The sequence below is a fragment of the Amblyomma mixtum genome, chromosome 4 (genome assembly GCF_055824585.1).
Source record: "Amblyomma mixtum isolate Tamu chromosome 4, ASM5582458v1, whole genome shotgun sequence".
Classification (NCBI taxonomy): Eukaryota; Metazoa; Arthropoda; class Arachnida; order Ixodida; family Ixodidae; genus Amblyomma; species Amblyomma mixtum.
Genome location: NC_143015.1, coordinates 133,330,605 through 133,347,991, shown reverse-complemented (window position 1 = coordinate 133,347,991; position 17,387 = coordinate 133,330,605). Strand labels below are relative to the sequence as shown.

The 17,387-nt window shown below is 46.1% G+C and overlaps 1 protein-coding gene across 1 annotated transcript in view; it reads left to right on the top strand.

Annotated features, from left to right (window-relative positions):
• The window catches only part of IRSp53 (Insulin receptor substrate 53 kDa), a 162,284-nt gene that overhangs the window by 79,516 nt on the left and 65,381 nt on the right, over positions 1 to 17,387 (top strand). The window contains exon 3 of the mRNA XM_089588050.1: positions 13,595 to 13,687. Coding sequence (XP_089444176.1) covers positions 13,595 to 13,687 — 93 coding nt within the window. The remainder of the gene's footprint in view (positions 1 to 13,594; positions 13,688 to 17,387) is intronic.

Below are 17,387 nucleotides of genomic sequence, written 5' to 3'. Positions count from 1 at the left end.
GTATATAATGGATTCAATCTAATCTAGCAGCAACCAAAATGTCGTTTCCCGTTCGCTCGTGATCGTTCAGACGAACGCTGCTTCTTTTGCACCGCTTTCTCCTCGATGCCTAATGAAAGGAGCACGACGCCACACAAACGGACACAAACAAAAGCCACAACAGACGCAACGCACTTGGCGTCTCGCCTCTCTTTGGATGTCGCGAAGGGTGATTCCGCGGTTCGCTGATTACGGCTACAGTTGGCGGCATTGCCAGCTTGTGTGCAGGATGGAGGGGAAAAAAAATGCGGTTGGCAAAAAGGGAGAAAAAGCGCGCGAAACGCCTTTTGGGCTTCCTATCCGATGCACCCTTTTACCCCCCCCTCCACCCTTGCTGTTTCCGGCGGGTGAAGATTTAATGCGACCGTGATTGGTGGCCGGGTTGCGCCGTTGTGTTTTCTGGGTCCCGCAGCCGCTCGACATCGCGAGCAAGCCGTCGTCTACTGACTTTTGATGGCTTCTTAGCCCCGCGACCCCCCCCCCCCCCCCCCCCCCCCCCCTGCAACGAACGAGTCTGGCTTGCCTGCCTACCGACTTGGCCCGCCTTCTGCATAGTTTCGTTATCGATGCGAAGGAGCGCCGTCTGTTTCCGGGAGTCTTGGACGAGGAATGGCGTTCGGGAACAGGGTTTTGACAAGCCGCTACTGTCGGTGCCATTCCTTCTTGACTTCAGTGTGTATCGGATTCCAGGCGCCTCATTCAAAATGTTTATTAATGTATACGACTCATCGATAACGAAATCCGAAGATGGCGTCCCGAAACCCGGTGACCCGACAAATAAAAATAAAAGCTGTTAAAAAGGCGCGGGGAATTGCAACAGGGACTTACAGGCTGAGAGGCGAGCTTACAGCTCATAAGCCGCAAAACTGCGTTGCTTGCTGGAGTACAAGGGGTAACCTAATGTACGCGTTGCATTAGGACAGTATGCTAATGTCTAGGTGTGTCAATATTTATAAGAGAAGGAAAAATAAAAATAAAAAGTAAATAAACAGCAATGCGTTGGAATTCAAAGCGCGTATAGACTTAGATGCGCCGAGTGATTTTTGTTTTGTTTTTTATGTAAATAACATTTTATCAGTGCAGATTTGGTGCTTTGAGGGTATATCCTTTGGTGCAATGGTGCAAGTATCCTTTAGTGATGCAATGACGCAAGTCTGCATTTCTCATTGGATCCTACCTTGGTGTAAGACATAACCTGTGGCTGTTAGGGCACGGAGTATTTTGTACCTTGAAAAACGCGAAAATTTATTTTCACGCAGATACAACCTCAATGGTGCCTATGGGGTGTTAACATACTTCACTATTTTAAGGTATTGGAGAGCGCTAGGAAAATACAGAGAAGGGCGAACACACAGGACGAAGCGTTTCGCCCCGTGTATTCGTCCCTCTCCGTATTTTCCTAGCGCTCGCCAGTACCACTAAAGATGTATTTCCAACTAACCCCAGCAGTAGCTCGCTTTACATCACGCTGTTCGTAGGGACCATCCTTCTTTTACTTTAGATGAAGAGCAGCGGGTATATCATGACGTCAGAATATTTAGGCTATTTCGGTGTAGTGCGAACAGGCTGCCGTTGAGCACGAACATACTAAAAAGTTAAAAAAAAAATGAGAACACCTTGGCGTGCAACTGTATTAGAGGTCAGTGACCCCTACAAACGTGAAACAGCACTACAGGTGAAGATGCATTCGCTGGATCCTTCAGAACGAGCGGTTGGTTTAGTTTCACCGTATATCAACATTGTTCGCCTGGGGCAACTTCAACGAATTCGATATGACAGCCCGAAGTCTTAGATGCTCGCCAACTTTAAAGGATACTTTCGCTGTCCGCGGGCACAGCGGTCGCGAAACCTATGCATTTGCTTGTTTTATTGTTTCGAACTTACGACGGGGAAGAAGAGTCGTCAAGTGTTCCAGAAATGGAGGAGGTGGGATGGTGTGCCGTCTGTACGATCGATCATACCACGAAACCTGGAAGTATTTCAGTTGACATTTTGGTCTTTAGTTTTTCACCCATGGCAGCCAATTTCTTTCAAACCAGTCCCTTTACAATGCGTCCTTTGTTTGTTTCTTTTTATTTTTAAAATAAACGAACAACGAACCGTTCTGACCTAGATTTCATGCTGTTACTCTCCTAGGCTTTAACTGTCTTCAGTGAAGTGTCTGTTACGACGTGAGGCTCAGTTCATTTTAACCCTCATCACCATCCCTGCCGGCAGTCTTATTACACGTTCACTACGATATAAACCCATTTTCAAATTTTCTTTCCTGTCTTTACCTTGTCAGAATCGGCGGCGTCTTCCTCCAGAACATGCTTATCGAATTTCCTCGTCTGTAGTTTCCTTCCTTGCACTATTTTTGCTTCATACGTCCGTATTGAGTACATTTGCAATTTTTTCTACATGTTCCCTTTTTTGGAGCGTCACATTTCCCACCAGAGGCAATTTATTTTTCTTTTTTTGTTTCTCTGACTCAATCTAGAACACCTGGTGTCTTATCTATGTCGATAACTTTTTTTTACATTTGTGATCGTGACGCCTGTCGACTTTGCTGCGCTGGTTCTTTGTGCTGTTTTAGCTTTATTTTCTTGTTTTTGTTCTAGAGGGCATTTGTTTAGACGGTGGTCCCAGTGCAGTCACTGACTACGGGACCCCTTTCTGTATCAACTTGTCCAACTTGTCCAACTTATATTTTCTTTTTCATTAGAATAAACTGATTCTGAAGACCGCAATTTGCTATTAATACAATTGAGAGCGAAGAAAAAGGTCCGTCTATATCGAGAAGGAAGGTGTCCGTTGGGCGTTTCATACAGGCGACCTGAGCGTTGCAGGGCGACGAGCCTCGACCCGTCCCGGCGCTCTGGAAGTGGGCCTAAAGAAGAAAAGAGGCAAAAAAGGACAAAGACTCGTCAGGGAGCTACCCCGGGGCCTCTTTCTATTCCTGCCCTCTTCTTTTTTGCTATTTTTTGCTTGCTCCCGGATGAACGAGCGCATAATCGCTTGGCGTTCCGACTGCGCGCCTGACAGGTCTTAAATGAGAAAAAGCATCCGTTATGCGCCTGTTCTGGTTTGTTTTATTTTGTTTTTTTTATTGATCGCAATTTCTAGGCTACCACGTTGTAGGAAATTGCGTTGCCGTTTTCGGCTTATATCTGTTCTTCCTTGTTAGGACTTGGCGGTGGTAACGCCTCGAGTTGCATTCTATTTTTTTATACATAGAATTTCCTATTTTAGCTTTACAATCTTTTTTTTATGTGTATAGATTCTTGTATGCAATTTCGGCAGCACTGTTCATGTTTTCGTGGTAAAAGATAATTATAACTTCGGACGTCATCCTTTATTAACCATATGTTGGGACGTATGAAGACAGCCGTTGTCTTGCAAGCAGTTATTGTTGCTAGTAACGTGAAAAAAGCTTATGAGTTGAAGCTAATTAACGCCGCCTTTCAGGTCGGACGATTTAAGCTAGGTTTACAGGCATCAATCAAACGGTGAAGAAAAGTTTAAAGCCAGACAGGGTAAGTGTAAATCAAGGGATTTAAGAAAATCTCACTCAGGAACCTGTATTAAGTTTCTGGTAATTATGCCTGATTAACCACCCTACCTTCCCCATCTTATAAACTGCAGGCTGAACAATACGGGACTAATGCAAATTTTAAGGCGAAAGCCTTTAATGCCTCATACTGTCGTTATCAGACGCTGTCGGCAGCTGTGTCGACAGACGCGTCGGCAGATTTGTCCGCCTTTCGGCGTCACTGCTTAAAAAGAAACTGCGCCGAGGGTGAAGCCGAGACGCTACCACTCCGCCGCGAAGGCTCAAGGTTCGAGCATGAATAAAGGCGCATCTAGTGAATGCATGGTTTTTATAAATAAAGTAAAAGGAATAAAGTAAAAAAAGGGAAAATAAAAATAAGAAAATAAACAAAAATAAAAATAAGACATGAAAATATAAATAAAAAACAATAAAAATAACAAAACTAGAGAAAAAAACAAATTATGAAAAATAAAAAGTAAATAAAAACAAACAGTGCGCCAGGAAACTCTTTAGCCTTGCAGCACTTTAGAGAGCCAAAGTGCCCTTGAATTTTTTACAATATGCATTTTATCTAGGGGTTCGAGGGGTCTTTTTGCGTGTTTATTTCAGAACGCAGCTGTGGGTTTTTTATTTTCAGCTAATATGTTTTCTTTACTGGTGAATTACTTTCATTTCTCAGGGATATAACATCATATTCTTGTGCTTTCAAAAGTGACTTGGTTTGTCTTGTCCTTTTTATCACCATGAGCAGTCAATTTGCGAACAAGTAACGCGCATGTGGCAATGTAATACATAGAGTTGTGCTCGTGAAAGGCAGTGCTATCGCCAGTAAAACGAGATAGTTAGGTTAAAGCTGAGTTTATTTAAGTTAAGGTAAATGATGGGACCGTCGAACAAAAGGGCAAGTTAAGTATTTCACCTATAAAAACTGAGTACATGGTCATGTTATCGTTGGGCTGCTACGCTGGGTTGGCAGAGGGGACGAGGCATCACGTGGTCGACGTGTTGGCGGCAGAGATCGGGCTGCTGCCTAACCGTCGCGATACCTACTTTATGGAATGACTCTACTAAATGGCTGATGACAGCCAACAAACCACGCTTCTTTAGCGACGCCAGGGTATAGAGCCTCCCAGCATTGCAGTGACTTGTAAGGTAGCGGAGAAATGTGTCAAACGCTCAACTGCGCTAACCTGACGGTAGAACCTTCTTATTATGCTCCTGGCTTCCGTATATTGTTACGGTTTGGTTTGGTTTATGGGGTTTAACGTCCCAAAGCGACTAAGGCTATGAGGGACTCCATAGTGGAGGGCTCCGGAAATTTCGACCACCTGGGGTTCTTTAACGCGCACTGACATCGCACAGTACACAGGCCTCTAGAATTTCTCCTCCAAAAAAATTCAACCGCCGCGGCCGCGATCGAACCCGCGTCTTTCGGGTCAGCATCCGAGCACCATAACCACTGAGCCACCGCGGCGGCTGTATATTGTTACCTTTTTACCTTTGACTGAACGTCTCAGTGTAACTGCTACTCTACAACCATACAGCTTTGAAGAGCATGTCAAGAATACTGACCATTTTCGACTGGAACGTGAGTTCCAAAATTAAACTGGGCGGATTTATATCGCTTTTTTGTTTCAAACCTTATTATATTCTCTTAGTTACATCCTAAACTACAATCTATACATTTAACTACGAAAGCATACATTCCTCGGTGCGTAGCCGTGTAGCAAGCTCCGACCATGATCCATGGCCGCCTATATGCAGACCTCGTGCCAACGCAGGTCATAACAGTACTAAAGGCAACACGTAACACCTATATACCCAGGTGCACAGCTCCAACAGTGGCCACCTTTCCGGGTCGTCAACATTACTACCATCCACCACATTGCTGAAGTCGCTGCGGTTTTCGATCGTGTAAACATGCGCTGATCCTTTCGAATCCGCTGACACTCCTTCGTACAGCGTTCTTAACAATCTGTCGCCGAAGCAGTGTGCCTACGTACAAAAAAAAAATAAAAAATGGCTCCGGCTCTGGCTCTGTTTTATTTCGCAGTGCATCGAGAACGTTCTTGCGCATCACTTGCATGCAGTGTTTTCTCCTTCTTTCTTCTTTTATTTCTTTCCATCCTTTCATTCGTGCGTTCAATACCGCAGCAGAAAGAAATCGAGAAGCGTTTTCACGAGAAAGACCGCTCCGCGGTTCGAAATTGTGTCGTTTGTCAGCGGAGCCTCGCCGATTCAACGGTGCTGGCTTCGGGGCGACGACAAGCATGCTTCTCTGCCAGCCCCTCCTCTTTCATCCACTTTCTCTCACTCTTTTTCTCTCTCCTTCTCCCTGCCATCTTCCTTCGTGATTGCTCCCTTCGCGAGCGATGTATCACGCTCTGCTGTTGGAGCGACCGGCTCCGCGCTTCTGGTCAACGATATTGAACGCCGTCCGCGGGCTATCCGTTTCTCAACCATCAATATTATATGCGCGACCCGTCGAGCGCTCGCGTCACGTGGCGCATATCATCATCATCATCAGCCTGACCATACCCACTGCAGGGCAATAGGTCTCTACCATGTCTCTTCAATTAACCCTCTCATTTGCCAGCTGCGGCCACCGTATCCCCGCAAACTTCTTATTCTCTACCACCCACGTAACTTTCTGCCGCCCCCTGCTACGCTGGCCTTCTCTTGGAATCCACTCCGTTACCGTTAAGAACCAGCGGATATCTTGCATTCGCATTACCTGCCCTTGCCCAAGCCGATTTCTTCCTATTGATTTCAACTAGGATGTCATTAACCCGCATTTGTCCCCTCACCCACTCTGCCCGCTGCCCGCTTCCGGTCTCTTAACCGCAGGCATGGTGCATATATTGTCAAAAAAAAAAAATTAAGTTACAGTGACTACGTGTTTATTGTGGTCTTTCTCGTGTTCTTTTGCAGGAAAGTTATAAGCTTCATAAGTTGTCTCATTTCTGATGGCTTCCTGCTATTCGTGAAGTCAAATACCCTTGTTCAATTCCTTCGCATCCCTTTCCCATCTCTCCTTGCGGGAGTATTGGACTTGTAACTGCAAGTAATGATTCAGAGGCGTCAACGCGAGACCACCTTGAGCCCCGGTTATGGGTCGACCTCTTTGAACCGATATGACGAGACCAGCTTAAAGGAACACTGAGGATTAATTTAGCTCTGCCTATATGGATGAATTACTACCTTCTCATGACACAGCGGGCACTTTCATAAAGAAAATGGCGCTCTTAAATGGTAGAAAAGATAGATAAATGGCAGAAAAGCATCGCCACCACTGGCCGTTTTCACGAGTACGTGTAGTGACGCCGTCGGATATTTTTTCTTAATAAAAAATAAAACTAAAAAGTACGCTTGTGAATATAAAAGCAACTCTTGCATCGTCCCTGCTAGTCCACTTTCATCGGACAAGGAATAAGAAAATAGAAGTTAAAAATTGAATATTATAAGAATCAAACGCCACGATCTCGGAGTCACTATGAAAGTCACGGGTTTGATGTTGAATGGCGCGGAAAGCACAATTTCAGCTTTTACAGCAGGTATCACACGAATGAAAACGTCCGATGCTTTTATCATCTAGTGTACCTCCACAGAACTATCGTTCGGTTTGGTTTGGTTTGGCTTATGGGGTTTAACGTCCCAAAGCGACTGAGGCTATGAGAGACGCCGTAGTGGAGGGCTCCGGAAATTTTGACCACCTGTGATTCTTTAACGTGCACTGACATCGCACAGTACGCGGGCCTCTAGAATTTCTCCTCCAAAGAAATTCAACCGCTGTGGCCGGGATCGAACCCGCGTCTTTCGGGTCAGCAGCCGAGCACCATAACCACTGAGCCACCGCGGCGGCCAAAACTATCGTATTTCTCCTAAGGAAAAGAACCTGGGGCAGTCGTTTTCAGCGTATCGACTCCTAATGACCGTCTTCGTCAACCACTTCTCCCGGGGAAAACGTGGCTCTCCGATGAAGCTCTGTGCGTCCTGTTCGTAGCTCCAGGGCGAATTCGTGGTCACTGCTCTAGAAGTGATCACCCTGATTTCCGAGGCATCCTAGAACACGCCACCTCTGCTCAGAGAGCTGGCAGCACCGGGTCATCGCGATTTGAGAAAGGACAAGAAAGTGCGAAAAAAAGAAAAGTATTCCGCTCGAGCGCAGAAACTCATCTTCTCGGCACGGAGTGGAAGAGAACTGCAGGGTGCAAAAGCAGAGAGGGAGGTCGGGAGGACCGACTATTCTCGTCGGGGGGGCGACAACAAAGGAGAAAATGAACCGCGCGCGTGCAACCCGCGCCGGTTCGGGTCCCGCGAGATTTCACGAGAATGAGACCCCCCCTACGCATGCGACCCCGTCAGTGCGAAGCCCGGGGATCCTGTCTGCCTGGTCTCGTGTGCAAACGCGTGCGAGCGCTCCCTACTTTCTCGCTCCGTGTTTCGCTATCTCGCTCTTGTGAAGAAAAGGTGCAGCGGCGTGCGAGCTATAGCTGCCCTCAAAGCCAGTTGTGGCGCCGAGTTCACGTACTGTCGAGGTCAACTCGACAACTCGGTGTCGAAGCAGAAACAGTAGGGACAACTCCATCCTATTCTTGCTCTCAATAAGAATCGATGATATGGCGCTTCATGGTTGTGTCGATGTTTGTACAGCAGAAAAAAACACATTTATTGCTGAAAATCTTGAATGTACCAACTTCTGCGCTGCTTGATTCAAACTCGTCGCGTCAAAACATGCAAGGACTCAGTGATCAGTGCTTGAAGTGAATGGTGCTGTAGCATATAGCCTCAGTGATCCGAGTTAAAAAAATTTCAAGGAGTCGCCGCAGTTCACCTGCGACAAAGGCCTACTGTGGCAATGCCGGTATTTCAGTTTTTTTTCAGCCTCTGTTTGCAGCTAAAGCGAAGTCTCTGTCGTTATAACACGGTAATGTACGGCCTCCGGTAATCGTCAGTAGGTACCCAATGTCTCTAAGCTATCTACAGTTTGCGACTATTTCAAGAAGCCTTGCATTTAATGTTAGCTACTCCGAGTGATGTGTCTTCAATGCTGGGTTATCGCCGACCATTACTGAGGACAATTTCACGCTGTACCAGTTAGCTAATAAATACTGTCTGAACTTACGTCAGCGTGCGCGCTGGTCATTCATCTCGAATATACCGAATTTTTGGGGCTCTCAAGCACGACGCGTCATTTGCGATTGCGGTTTGAAAAAGAGAAAAATTACGGAGAGCACTTAAACTTCCTCCTTCCTATCCAATGCCACACCTACTCATTGGCATACAGTCATAAGGCAACGCATCTCTAGGTTCATCTTTGTTTGCCAAGAAACAACGCGGTTTTCTGGCCGATAGGTCGCATGTTCCCTTCGCTATCTTAATGTCCATGGTTCAGTTCCCCGCGCCTATAGAAGACTTTTTTTTCTTGGCTGATGACATTTCATTGGGGGTTTCCTGGACCACTTTTTCTGGACGCCTGAAAAGCAACCTCTTGTGCAAAGCGAACTGCGAGTTGAGGAGATCATTGCCATTAGTTTGGACCGGCTGCAGTTATTACAACGAAGCGCGGTTTGCGCGCGTATAAAAGGCATGCCCTCTCCCATAGAGGACGCCTTTACAACGAACTCTTCTACTTTCCCCTATGGAACAGAGAAGGGAACAGAAGTGGCAAAAGAAGGGAGGGAAGGAGGGAGGGAGACCCGCTGGTGTCACTTCCGCCAGGGATGCAAATCAGGGCCACCCTGGTTGTTCTTGAAACCCGTTCTCTTCAATGGGGAAAAGGGAACGAGGTGCAGGGATGGAAGGGTGCATGCGACGTGGTCCCCTCGTCTCTGCCCGACTGCTTCCTTTCCATTCGCGAGATGACGAGACGAAACGAGTTCGGCATGGGACGACGGGGAAAACAGCGAGCCTGGTTGCATCGGTGTGTGTGGGTGTCTTCTTCGTCCTCCCCTATGACCGCGCCGTGCTTCTTCCGAATGGGTCTTCCGCAGTCTTGTTTCCTCTAATCGGCCGAGTTTCTGTCGAGATGCGGTGTTAAAAGTTGTGCGGTCTGCACGTGCGACGTGCCATTCTAAGAGAACGACGAGTGAGAATTTGTTGCGCATCGTCTTCACAAGTAACGCACGTCGGCCGGATTGCTGTCTAGCAGGGGTGTTGGGCGATGTAGAAGCAAAGATCTAGTTCGAAAAATGAGCAATAAGCTGAAACAAACCAAGGGAAAATCACAGATCTGGTTGTAATTTTGGTTTATACTAACATAAGTGTGCAGCCAGGCTGTCCAAGCACAATAAATTAGTTCCTTCTTTGGACAATGTTTGCAGCGAACGCTATTATAGCTTTGCTTCAGCCATATAGCCTTGCATTCTACCGCTTAACCTGCAGAGTAAGTCTTAGGGCCTTATTTACTTAATGAATTATTGTAATTTTCAATAAATAATATAATTAAACTTCAGTTAATTCAATTTAACTAGAAAGTTCCTGCCTGAAAACCATGGCAGGTGGCAAAGTGGTGCGCAAAAAACCCCCTCTCCACTTTTAAGCAAGGGGAGGAGAGGCAAGTGCAAAGGGCGAGAGATACGAGTGGGAGGTGATGGGTTGCTAGATCTGTTTTCGCTGATACGCATGAGTATGGCTGGGCTTTCTTTTAGCGCTGACGATGTAGATTCTACGGCAAAATGCAAAGCTAAATGGCTTGACCAATTCTATAACAGCTTTTGCTGATTATTGCGCTAAGCCGGTAAACATAACTCCACAAATTTTTCGCTCTGTTTACGGCGACTGCTTGCAACACTGTCCTAGAATGAGTCTACGCTGGACACGCTTGATCAACGTGATGCGTTTTTACTTTCTCAGGCGACGTAGTCCGTGCAAGTTACTCGCTTGCTTCGTTTCTTCTCTGGATCCTTTTGTCTGGCTGTTTTATTTTCCGGCGTCAGCTGGAAATTTTGGAAAGTTTCGACGCTTGGTGAAATATGTGAAGTCACCCACTGAGACCGCATGTCCTGTGTGACGATGGTGACGCGACACGTATCGCGTCACTGGTGGATTACTGCAATAATTGGTCACGTTAATGTGTCTTTTGACCCAGTAATTGTTGAATAAGAACTTTTGTATGGGCTAGTTGATGTATATCTAAAAGACGTAAACCACAGGGGGAAAAGAAAAAGAACAATGACAAAAAGGAACACACAAGACAGGATGGGCGCCCGTCCGGTCTTGCATGTTCCTTTTTTGTCGTTGTTCTTTTCGCGCTGTGGTTTCTGTCCCTGAGTAATTGTTACATGGCCCATCAAGCTCATTACACTTGACCGTGGCAAATTAAAATACACATGACCTCTAGTGGAGTCGCATTCATCATCATCATCATCAGCCTGACTACGCCCACTGCCGGACAAAGGCCTCTCCCATGTCTCTCCAATTAGCCCTGTCCGTTGCCAGTTGCGGCCACCGTGTCCCCGCACTCTTCTTAATCTCATCCGCCCACCTAATTTTCTGCCGCCCCCTGCTACGTTTGCCTATTCTTAGAACCCCCTCCGTTACCCTTGAGGACCCGCGGTTATCCTGCCTTCGCATTACATGCCCTGCCCAAGCCCACTTCTTTCTCTTGATTCCGACTAGAATGTCATTAATCCGCGTTTGTTCCTTCACCCACTCCGACCGCTTCCGACCTCTTAACGTTACACCCATCATTTTTCCTTCCATAGCTCGCTGCGTCGGCCTTAACTTAAGCTGAACCCTCTTTGTTAGCCTCCACGTTTCAGCCCCGTAGGTGAGTACCCGTAAGATGCAGCTCTTTTATACTTTTCTCTTGGGGAATTTTGGTAAACTGCCATTCAAAATCTGAGAGAACCTGCCGTATGCGCTCCACCCCATTCTTATTCTTCTAGTTATTTTTCTCTCATGATTCACATCATGATTCGCATCATCCACATTACGTGAATTGAACTTTTTTCTCTCTATGCGGTGACGTCGATTCGAACATGTAATAACTGCATATTAATGCGTACAAGGTATCCGTGTGAAGCGCCCACATGCTTTCAAAGCGGTGATCGGTGGCTCACCTACTACGCATAAACAAGTGCTCGCTACCAAGTCAAGTTACGCCTGCGCACAGTCGCAGCCTCTTCCTCGTTGGCTGCCGAGCCCCAACAGAGTTCACCTGCGCCACCTGTCCGCGTCATCCGCTCCTCGGAAGGCGGCGTGCATGTTTCATGAAGCACGCGCTCTCCGGGAGCCCCCGGGAGACCGCTTCGAAAAGAGGGGCTCTGTGTGCATCTTGTATGGCCCTCGGAGGAGGAGGAGGGAACGAGGAACAACGCCTAGCTCCTCATTTGCCTGTGAGCTGGCTCGACTCGGCTCTCCTCGGCTTGGCATTCTTAGTTGAAAATGGCCTTTTTTATTTTCGGGTTCCTTTCCTTTTTGAATGAACTACCTTATTTCGGCGTCTCTAAGCGGAAGTTTAGCTCCAGGTGGCGTTTTCTTTCTTTGTTGACAGTTTGCGAGAGCTGCTCCTCGTTCTCCCCTGGGTATCGTGGTTCCCCTTGCCGCGCAGGCCGGTCGACGCTATTTTCGTAGGCGAGGTGTACAGGCGGCTTTAATGTTTGGCCCAAGTGTTTTTGAGCACCTTGTTGTGTTTTGCTCGTTTTGAGGGAGAGGGGGAAATACTGCACTCCTTTGACCTCTACACCAAGCAAATACTGAAGAAACTACTATGCATACAGTGCTTGCATGCTGTAAATACTTCTCATACTACACACGAAGAAAATACCGTATCTTATTTGATACGACTGTCCAAGAAACCTGCTACTTCTTTTCCCTTAATTTTTGGAGCTTTTCAGGAATGAATGCAGCAAGAAACAGGGTAATATAGGAAGGACGCTGTATTTTTATGACCCATGATAAGATTTTTTTTGCATTCTGTCAATGGTCCAAAAAACCAGGGAAAATTAATCTGATATACGGAGCACATCGAACCTCTCAATGTCATTCAATGGTGGGGTTGTAGAAGTTTCAACTTCATGAAAGTCTTAGGAACTTTTTACTAACCTTAATTTTTATGCACCTATGGGAGGGATGGTTGTAATACGCCTATTCTACGGGGATATTTCGCTTCACCCGAAAAGAAAAAAAAACAATAGATGAAGCGACCCAGCTTTCCCTCGAGTAGGGGACTTAAATATAAGTGTGAGATGGGGGGGGGGGGGGGGCAGGATGGCGGCGAAGGTACCACGTGAATCAAGTGGCGGGCGAGCACTACTAATGAGAATGAATGATCTACGACCGAGCCATCTTTTGTCTTTTGCTTGTAAAGCGGGCTTTGCTGCAGACAAAACAGTAATGCGGCAAAGCCACGCTATGTTGCACCGACCGTAACTGGTCGACGTACTGACCGGCAGAGCAACATTTTACGTTGCATTGCTCGTTATAATCACCTTGTGCGTTGTGAGAGCCCAGGTGAGTCAGCGCCCCGTGACTGAAGGTAATTTTGAGGCAACGCGGGCGCGAGCCAAGCTTTTGGGTAGCGTTTATCCATGATCGCCGTTTTAGTCGTAGATGGAGCTGTTATACGTATAACATGATTCAATGTTGGTACAGGCACTTAGGTGCGAGCAGATGTTATGAGAAGTTCGTTCTTGCTATACAATATTCTGTACAATGTTCTGTACAATATTAGAACTACAAAAATGACGGTCTGATCATGTAGGCTAGTCCGTAATGAAAAAAAAATCTCTTAGCACATTACCAGGAGCTGCAACAATCTCTGCATCAGTTAATCAGTACAAATCTGGCACTGTATTTGTACTGCAGCTAAAGGTTCGTTCATGAATGCTTGTGGCATCCAACAAAATGCATGATGATTTAGATGCGGCAATTTGGAAGGGATCCAAGAGCAGCCAAGCCACAAATCCAACTTAGATGTCGATAATTACTACCGTCATTGATAGACGAGAGTAACTTGTAATCACCAATAACGACACTGAGCGGGATGTTTATGTTTTTTTTTTCTTCTTCATTTCACAGCCGCCGTTGCTGCGTCCAAGGGCTACATGGACGCCATCTCCCGGTTAGCTCGCCACGCCCACCAGGCCACCTGGGGAGGATGCACCGACATAGGTGAGCGCCCCTTGTGTGCCGTACAAAGCGGAATAAGTCCCCGCACTTCACTCGAGAAACACCACTACCTTTTCTTTCTTTCTTTCTGTCCTTCTTTCTTTCCTTCTTTCCTTCTTTCCTTCTTTCCTTATTTCCTTATTTCCTTCTTTCCTTCCTTCCTTCCTTCCTTCCTTCTTTCCTTCTTTCTTTCTTTCTTCCTTTCCTTCTTTTCTTCTTTTCTTCTTTTCTTCTTTTCTTCTCTCTTTCTTTCTTTCTTTCATTCTTTCATTCTTTCATTCTTCCTTCCTTTCCTTCTTTCTTTCTTTCTTTCTTTCTTTCTTTCTTTCTTTCTTTCTTCCTTTCTTTCTTTCTTTCTTTCTTCCTTTCTTCCTTCCTTTCTTTCTTTCTTTCCTTCTTTCCTTCTTTCCTTCTTTCTTTGCTTTCTTTCTTTCTTTCTTTCTTTCTTTCTTCCTTTCTTTCTTTCTTTCTTTCTTTCTTTCTTCCTTTCTTCCTTTCTTTCTTTCTTTCTTTCTTTCTTTCTTCCTTTCTTCCTTTCCTTCCTTTCCTTCCTTCTTTCTTTCTTTCTTCCTTTCTTCCTTTCTTTCTTCCTTTCTTTCTTTCTTTCTTTCTTTCTTCCTTTCTTCCTTTCTTTCTTTCTTTCTTTCTTCCTTTCTTCCTTTCCTTCTTTCTTTCTTTCTCTCTTCCTTTCTTTCTTTCTTTCTTTCTTTCTTCCTTTCTTTCTTTCTCTCTTTCTTCCTTCCTTTCTTTCTTTCTTTCTTTCAGTTTCTTTCAGCATAAGGCTGACCGAACTTTATCAAGTCTACGAAACTGCTCGTCTGCAGCGTCAAGCGTTGGCAAATGACCGCTTTATTTAAACAAAGTGGCATTCGGTATTTCTCTAATTCTTCACGGGCACTAAATTCATCGGCTGTTTTGTAGCGAGAGCTACATTACCCGCAGTCTCGCTGCTTCGCTGCGGGCCTTCGGCGCCACTTGTGCGCATGCGCGAGGAGCCGAGGGACGTCACAGCCGCGGAGCTGGTGCGCCGCGCGCCGCCCCGCTCGCCTCTGACCGAGAGAGAGACTGCACACCTATCGCTATGTTTATTCTGGCAACGCTCAGCTAAGCCACTGCCAATTTTTTATATCTGTTTTCGTTGTTGGAAACTTCCTCTTTACTTTCCATTACAACCTGCCATAGTATTAGTGCAGTGCGCCTGCCAAGACGATAGGGTTCTCGTTGAGCGCCTAAGAACTCCGAATTTGACCATTTTTATTTTGTTCTGCTTTTGTACTCTTTGTAAACACTACGCAAAGTGTTTGCTAGAAGCGCTGTTGCAAGAAAAAGTATTCTTGGAAGTTAGGGCTGACTCTGCGCGCGTTCTTATTATCTCCTCGTCCATTTGCGCTGCGTTTATCATGTTCCACTATGTAAAATAGCCTGCATAGTTTCGCTAAACAATGAGAACAAAAAAATAGATTTTGACTTAAACTCTCGACAGTTTGTAGAGAACAAAACTTTTTTCATAGCACTTCTTTCTGGGTAGGGTACTGCTTTAAAATTTGCATCTTTTCGAAGCACCGCCTTTGTAGGCAAAGTTAGTTCTTCGCTTTCATACGCTTTCTAAAACTGTTCTTTTACTCGGCTGCTTTTTTCAGCTGTTCTGTTTTTATGGTCTACTTAGATAACTCGCTGACTCAGACACTCGCATATTCAACGAAGTTCACCAGCCTAGCCGAGTCAAATATACTCGTTTACACTGCGTATCCTCCTGCACGCCGAAATACTCCTTTGTTTTTATTTATCTCAGCGTTCTTTTATCTTTCCCTAGCGTTCGTTCAAACCTTTTCGTTTCACTTCCTCCGTCTTCCATTTCACCTGTTTTTCATGGAAACGAATGAGGGATATAGAGAGTGACGCACAATATAAAGTAATATTGCGAGGGGAGATACTAGAGCCTGGAACCTTTCAGGCTTCCATTTTTCTTCTTCTTTCGAGAAAACTTAGAGGAGTTAGGGAAAGTGATGTGTTAGAGCCTGATACTGCGAGTGACACTGTACTGCCACCTTTATAGGATTTCGAGCTCGAAAACTCAGTGTCTGTTTCCCACCCCGCTCGCTCGCCTAGCGGACTTCATTGTGACTGGAGCGCATATATATCCTCAATTTCGTAGAAAGCGTGACATTCGAGCGATCTGTTTCTTGGTCCTTGGCACCGTTTGCCTCGCTATACACACTGCCGGAGCGACCCGCTCACAAATTCACCGACGTCCTTCTCCATTTATTTTCCAAGAACGAAAGCGAGGACATTGCAAACAAGAAAACAGCAAAAAAAGAATAGAATTACTTTCGAAAAAACTGTGTTGCATACGTCAGCCATTGGACTGTAATACACCTCTGTTTCGTAGATGCCTTTATTTATGTGGTTCCCTTCAGCGTTTTCTTGTTTGTCACTTTTATTTTCTACTTCTACTTTTAAACTTCGTGCCAAGGCTTCGCTCTTGATGACATCAGTCGGAGTCGCTTCTATGTATCTCCGTTCACCTCCTCCCCATCAGCCTCCTCTCACCCGCTGTTTTCAGCCATTCCCTGATGTAATGGCCTTCACGCTCGGCGTATACCCTGTCGCGTTAAAACGGTGCAGCACTGCGAAAGGTACCGCTGATGTCAACCACTGACGATGCACTGAGGTCGCGAAGCCGAACACGTAAGAATAACACCTCTCTACCGGCTGTTTACCCCGACACAGTTCTGACTGGCAACCTTTACTCTACCAGGTCTGAGAGTGAGCCAGCCATTCACTGGCCGTAATTACGCACAAAGAGTTTCTTCACAAATTGGGTTTCTGACTCGTTGGCAGAGACCATTTGTAGCTTCCACAGTGCTGCACCTTTATTTATACAGGGTGTAGCACGCAGGGAGGTACCCCTTCCTTGCATCCTTCTGTGAAAAAAGAAAGAACGAAATGAAGGAGAGGGGAGACATTGTCAGCTATCCTCGTGCCCCGGGGTGTCACGTCCTAGCATCCCGTGAAGCAGAAGCTCAAAGCGGGAAGATGCAAGGGACAAGTCTCTTTTAAGGCCTCCATTGTTTTCGGGGATCTACTTTACCGACCAACCGAACCCCTCAGTTTCCGCAGACTCCTCCCGCGCGAGCGCCTCCTGTCGGGCTTAGTCCGAAATGTCGTTTCCTGTCCTCCCAGTGGATGTACTTGTTTGGCTTGAGTGTATATGTTTGTGTATATTCTGCGTTTGTTCAATGTTTATCGCGCGGCTGGCCGCTTTGGCGTGTGCCTTGAATTGCAAACGCCTGATACTCAGCCTCCGGTGCCGGCTCCTGCCGCCGCCCCCATTCTTCCCTTAGGACAGAGCCCATCGCCGCGTTTGGCTTGATTTAAGCCTCAAGACCGGTAAACGCGGGAGATGGCCCTTGAACTTGTATTTATACTTTGTTTGCTTCAGGTCTTTCCTTCTTACCTTGTTATTGCCACGAATGGTGTGGGGGGGGGGGGGGGGGGGTGCGTTGCTTTTGATTTTGGCCTGAGACGACGTAAAGCGGTACGCCGAGGATCATGTTTATTTTTATTTCTGCCTATTAATTTTTCAAATCCTCCTATAGATTACTGCCGTGCCTTTAACACCCGCGGCTCTCTTGGATTCCTTTAAAGAAGTTTATGCGTCATTGTGTACATCACCGCCCATTTAATCAATGAACTAATGAGC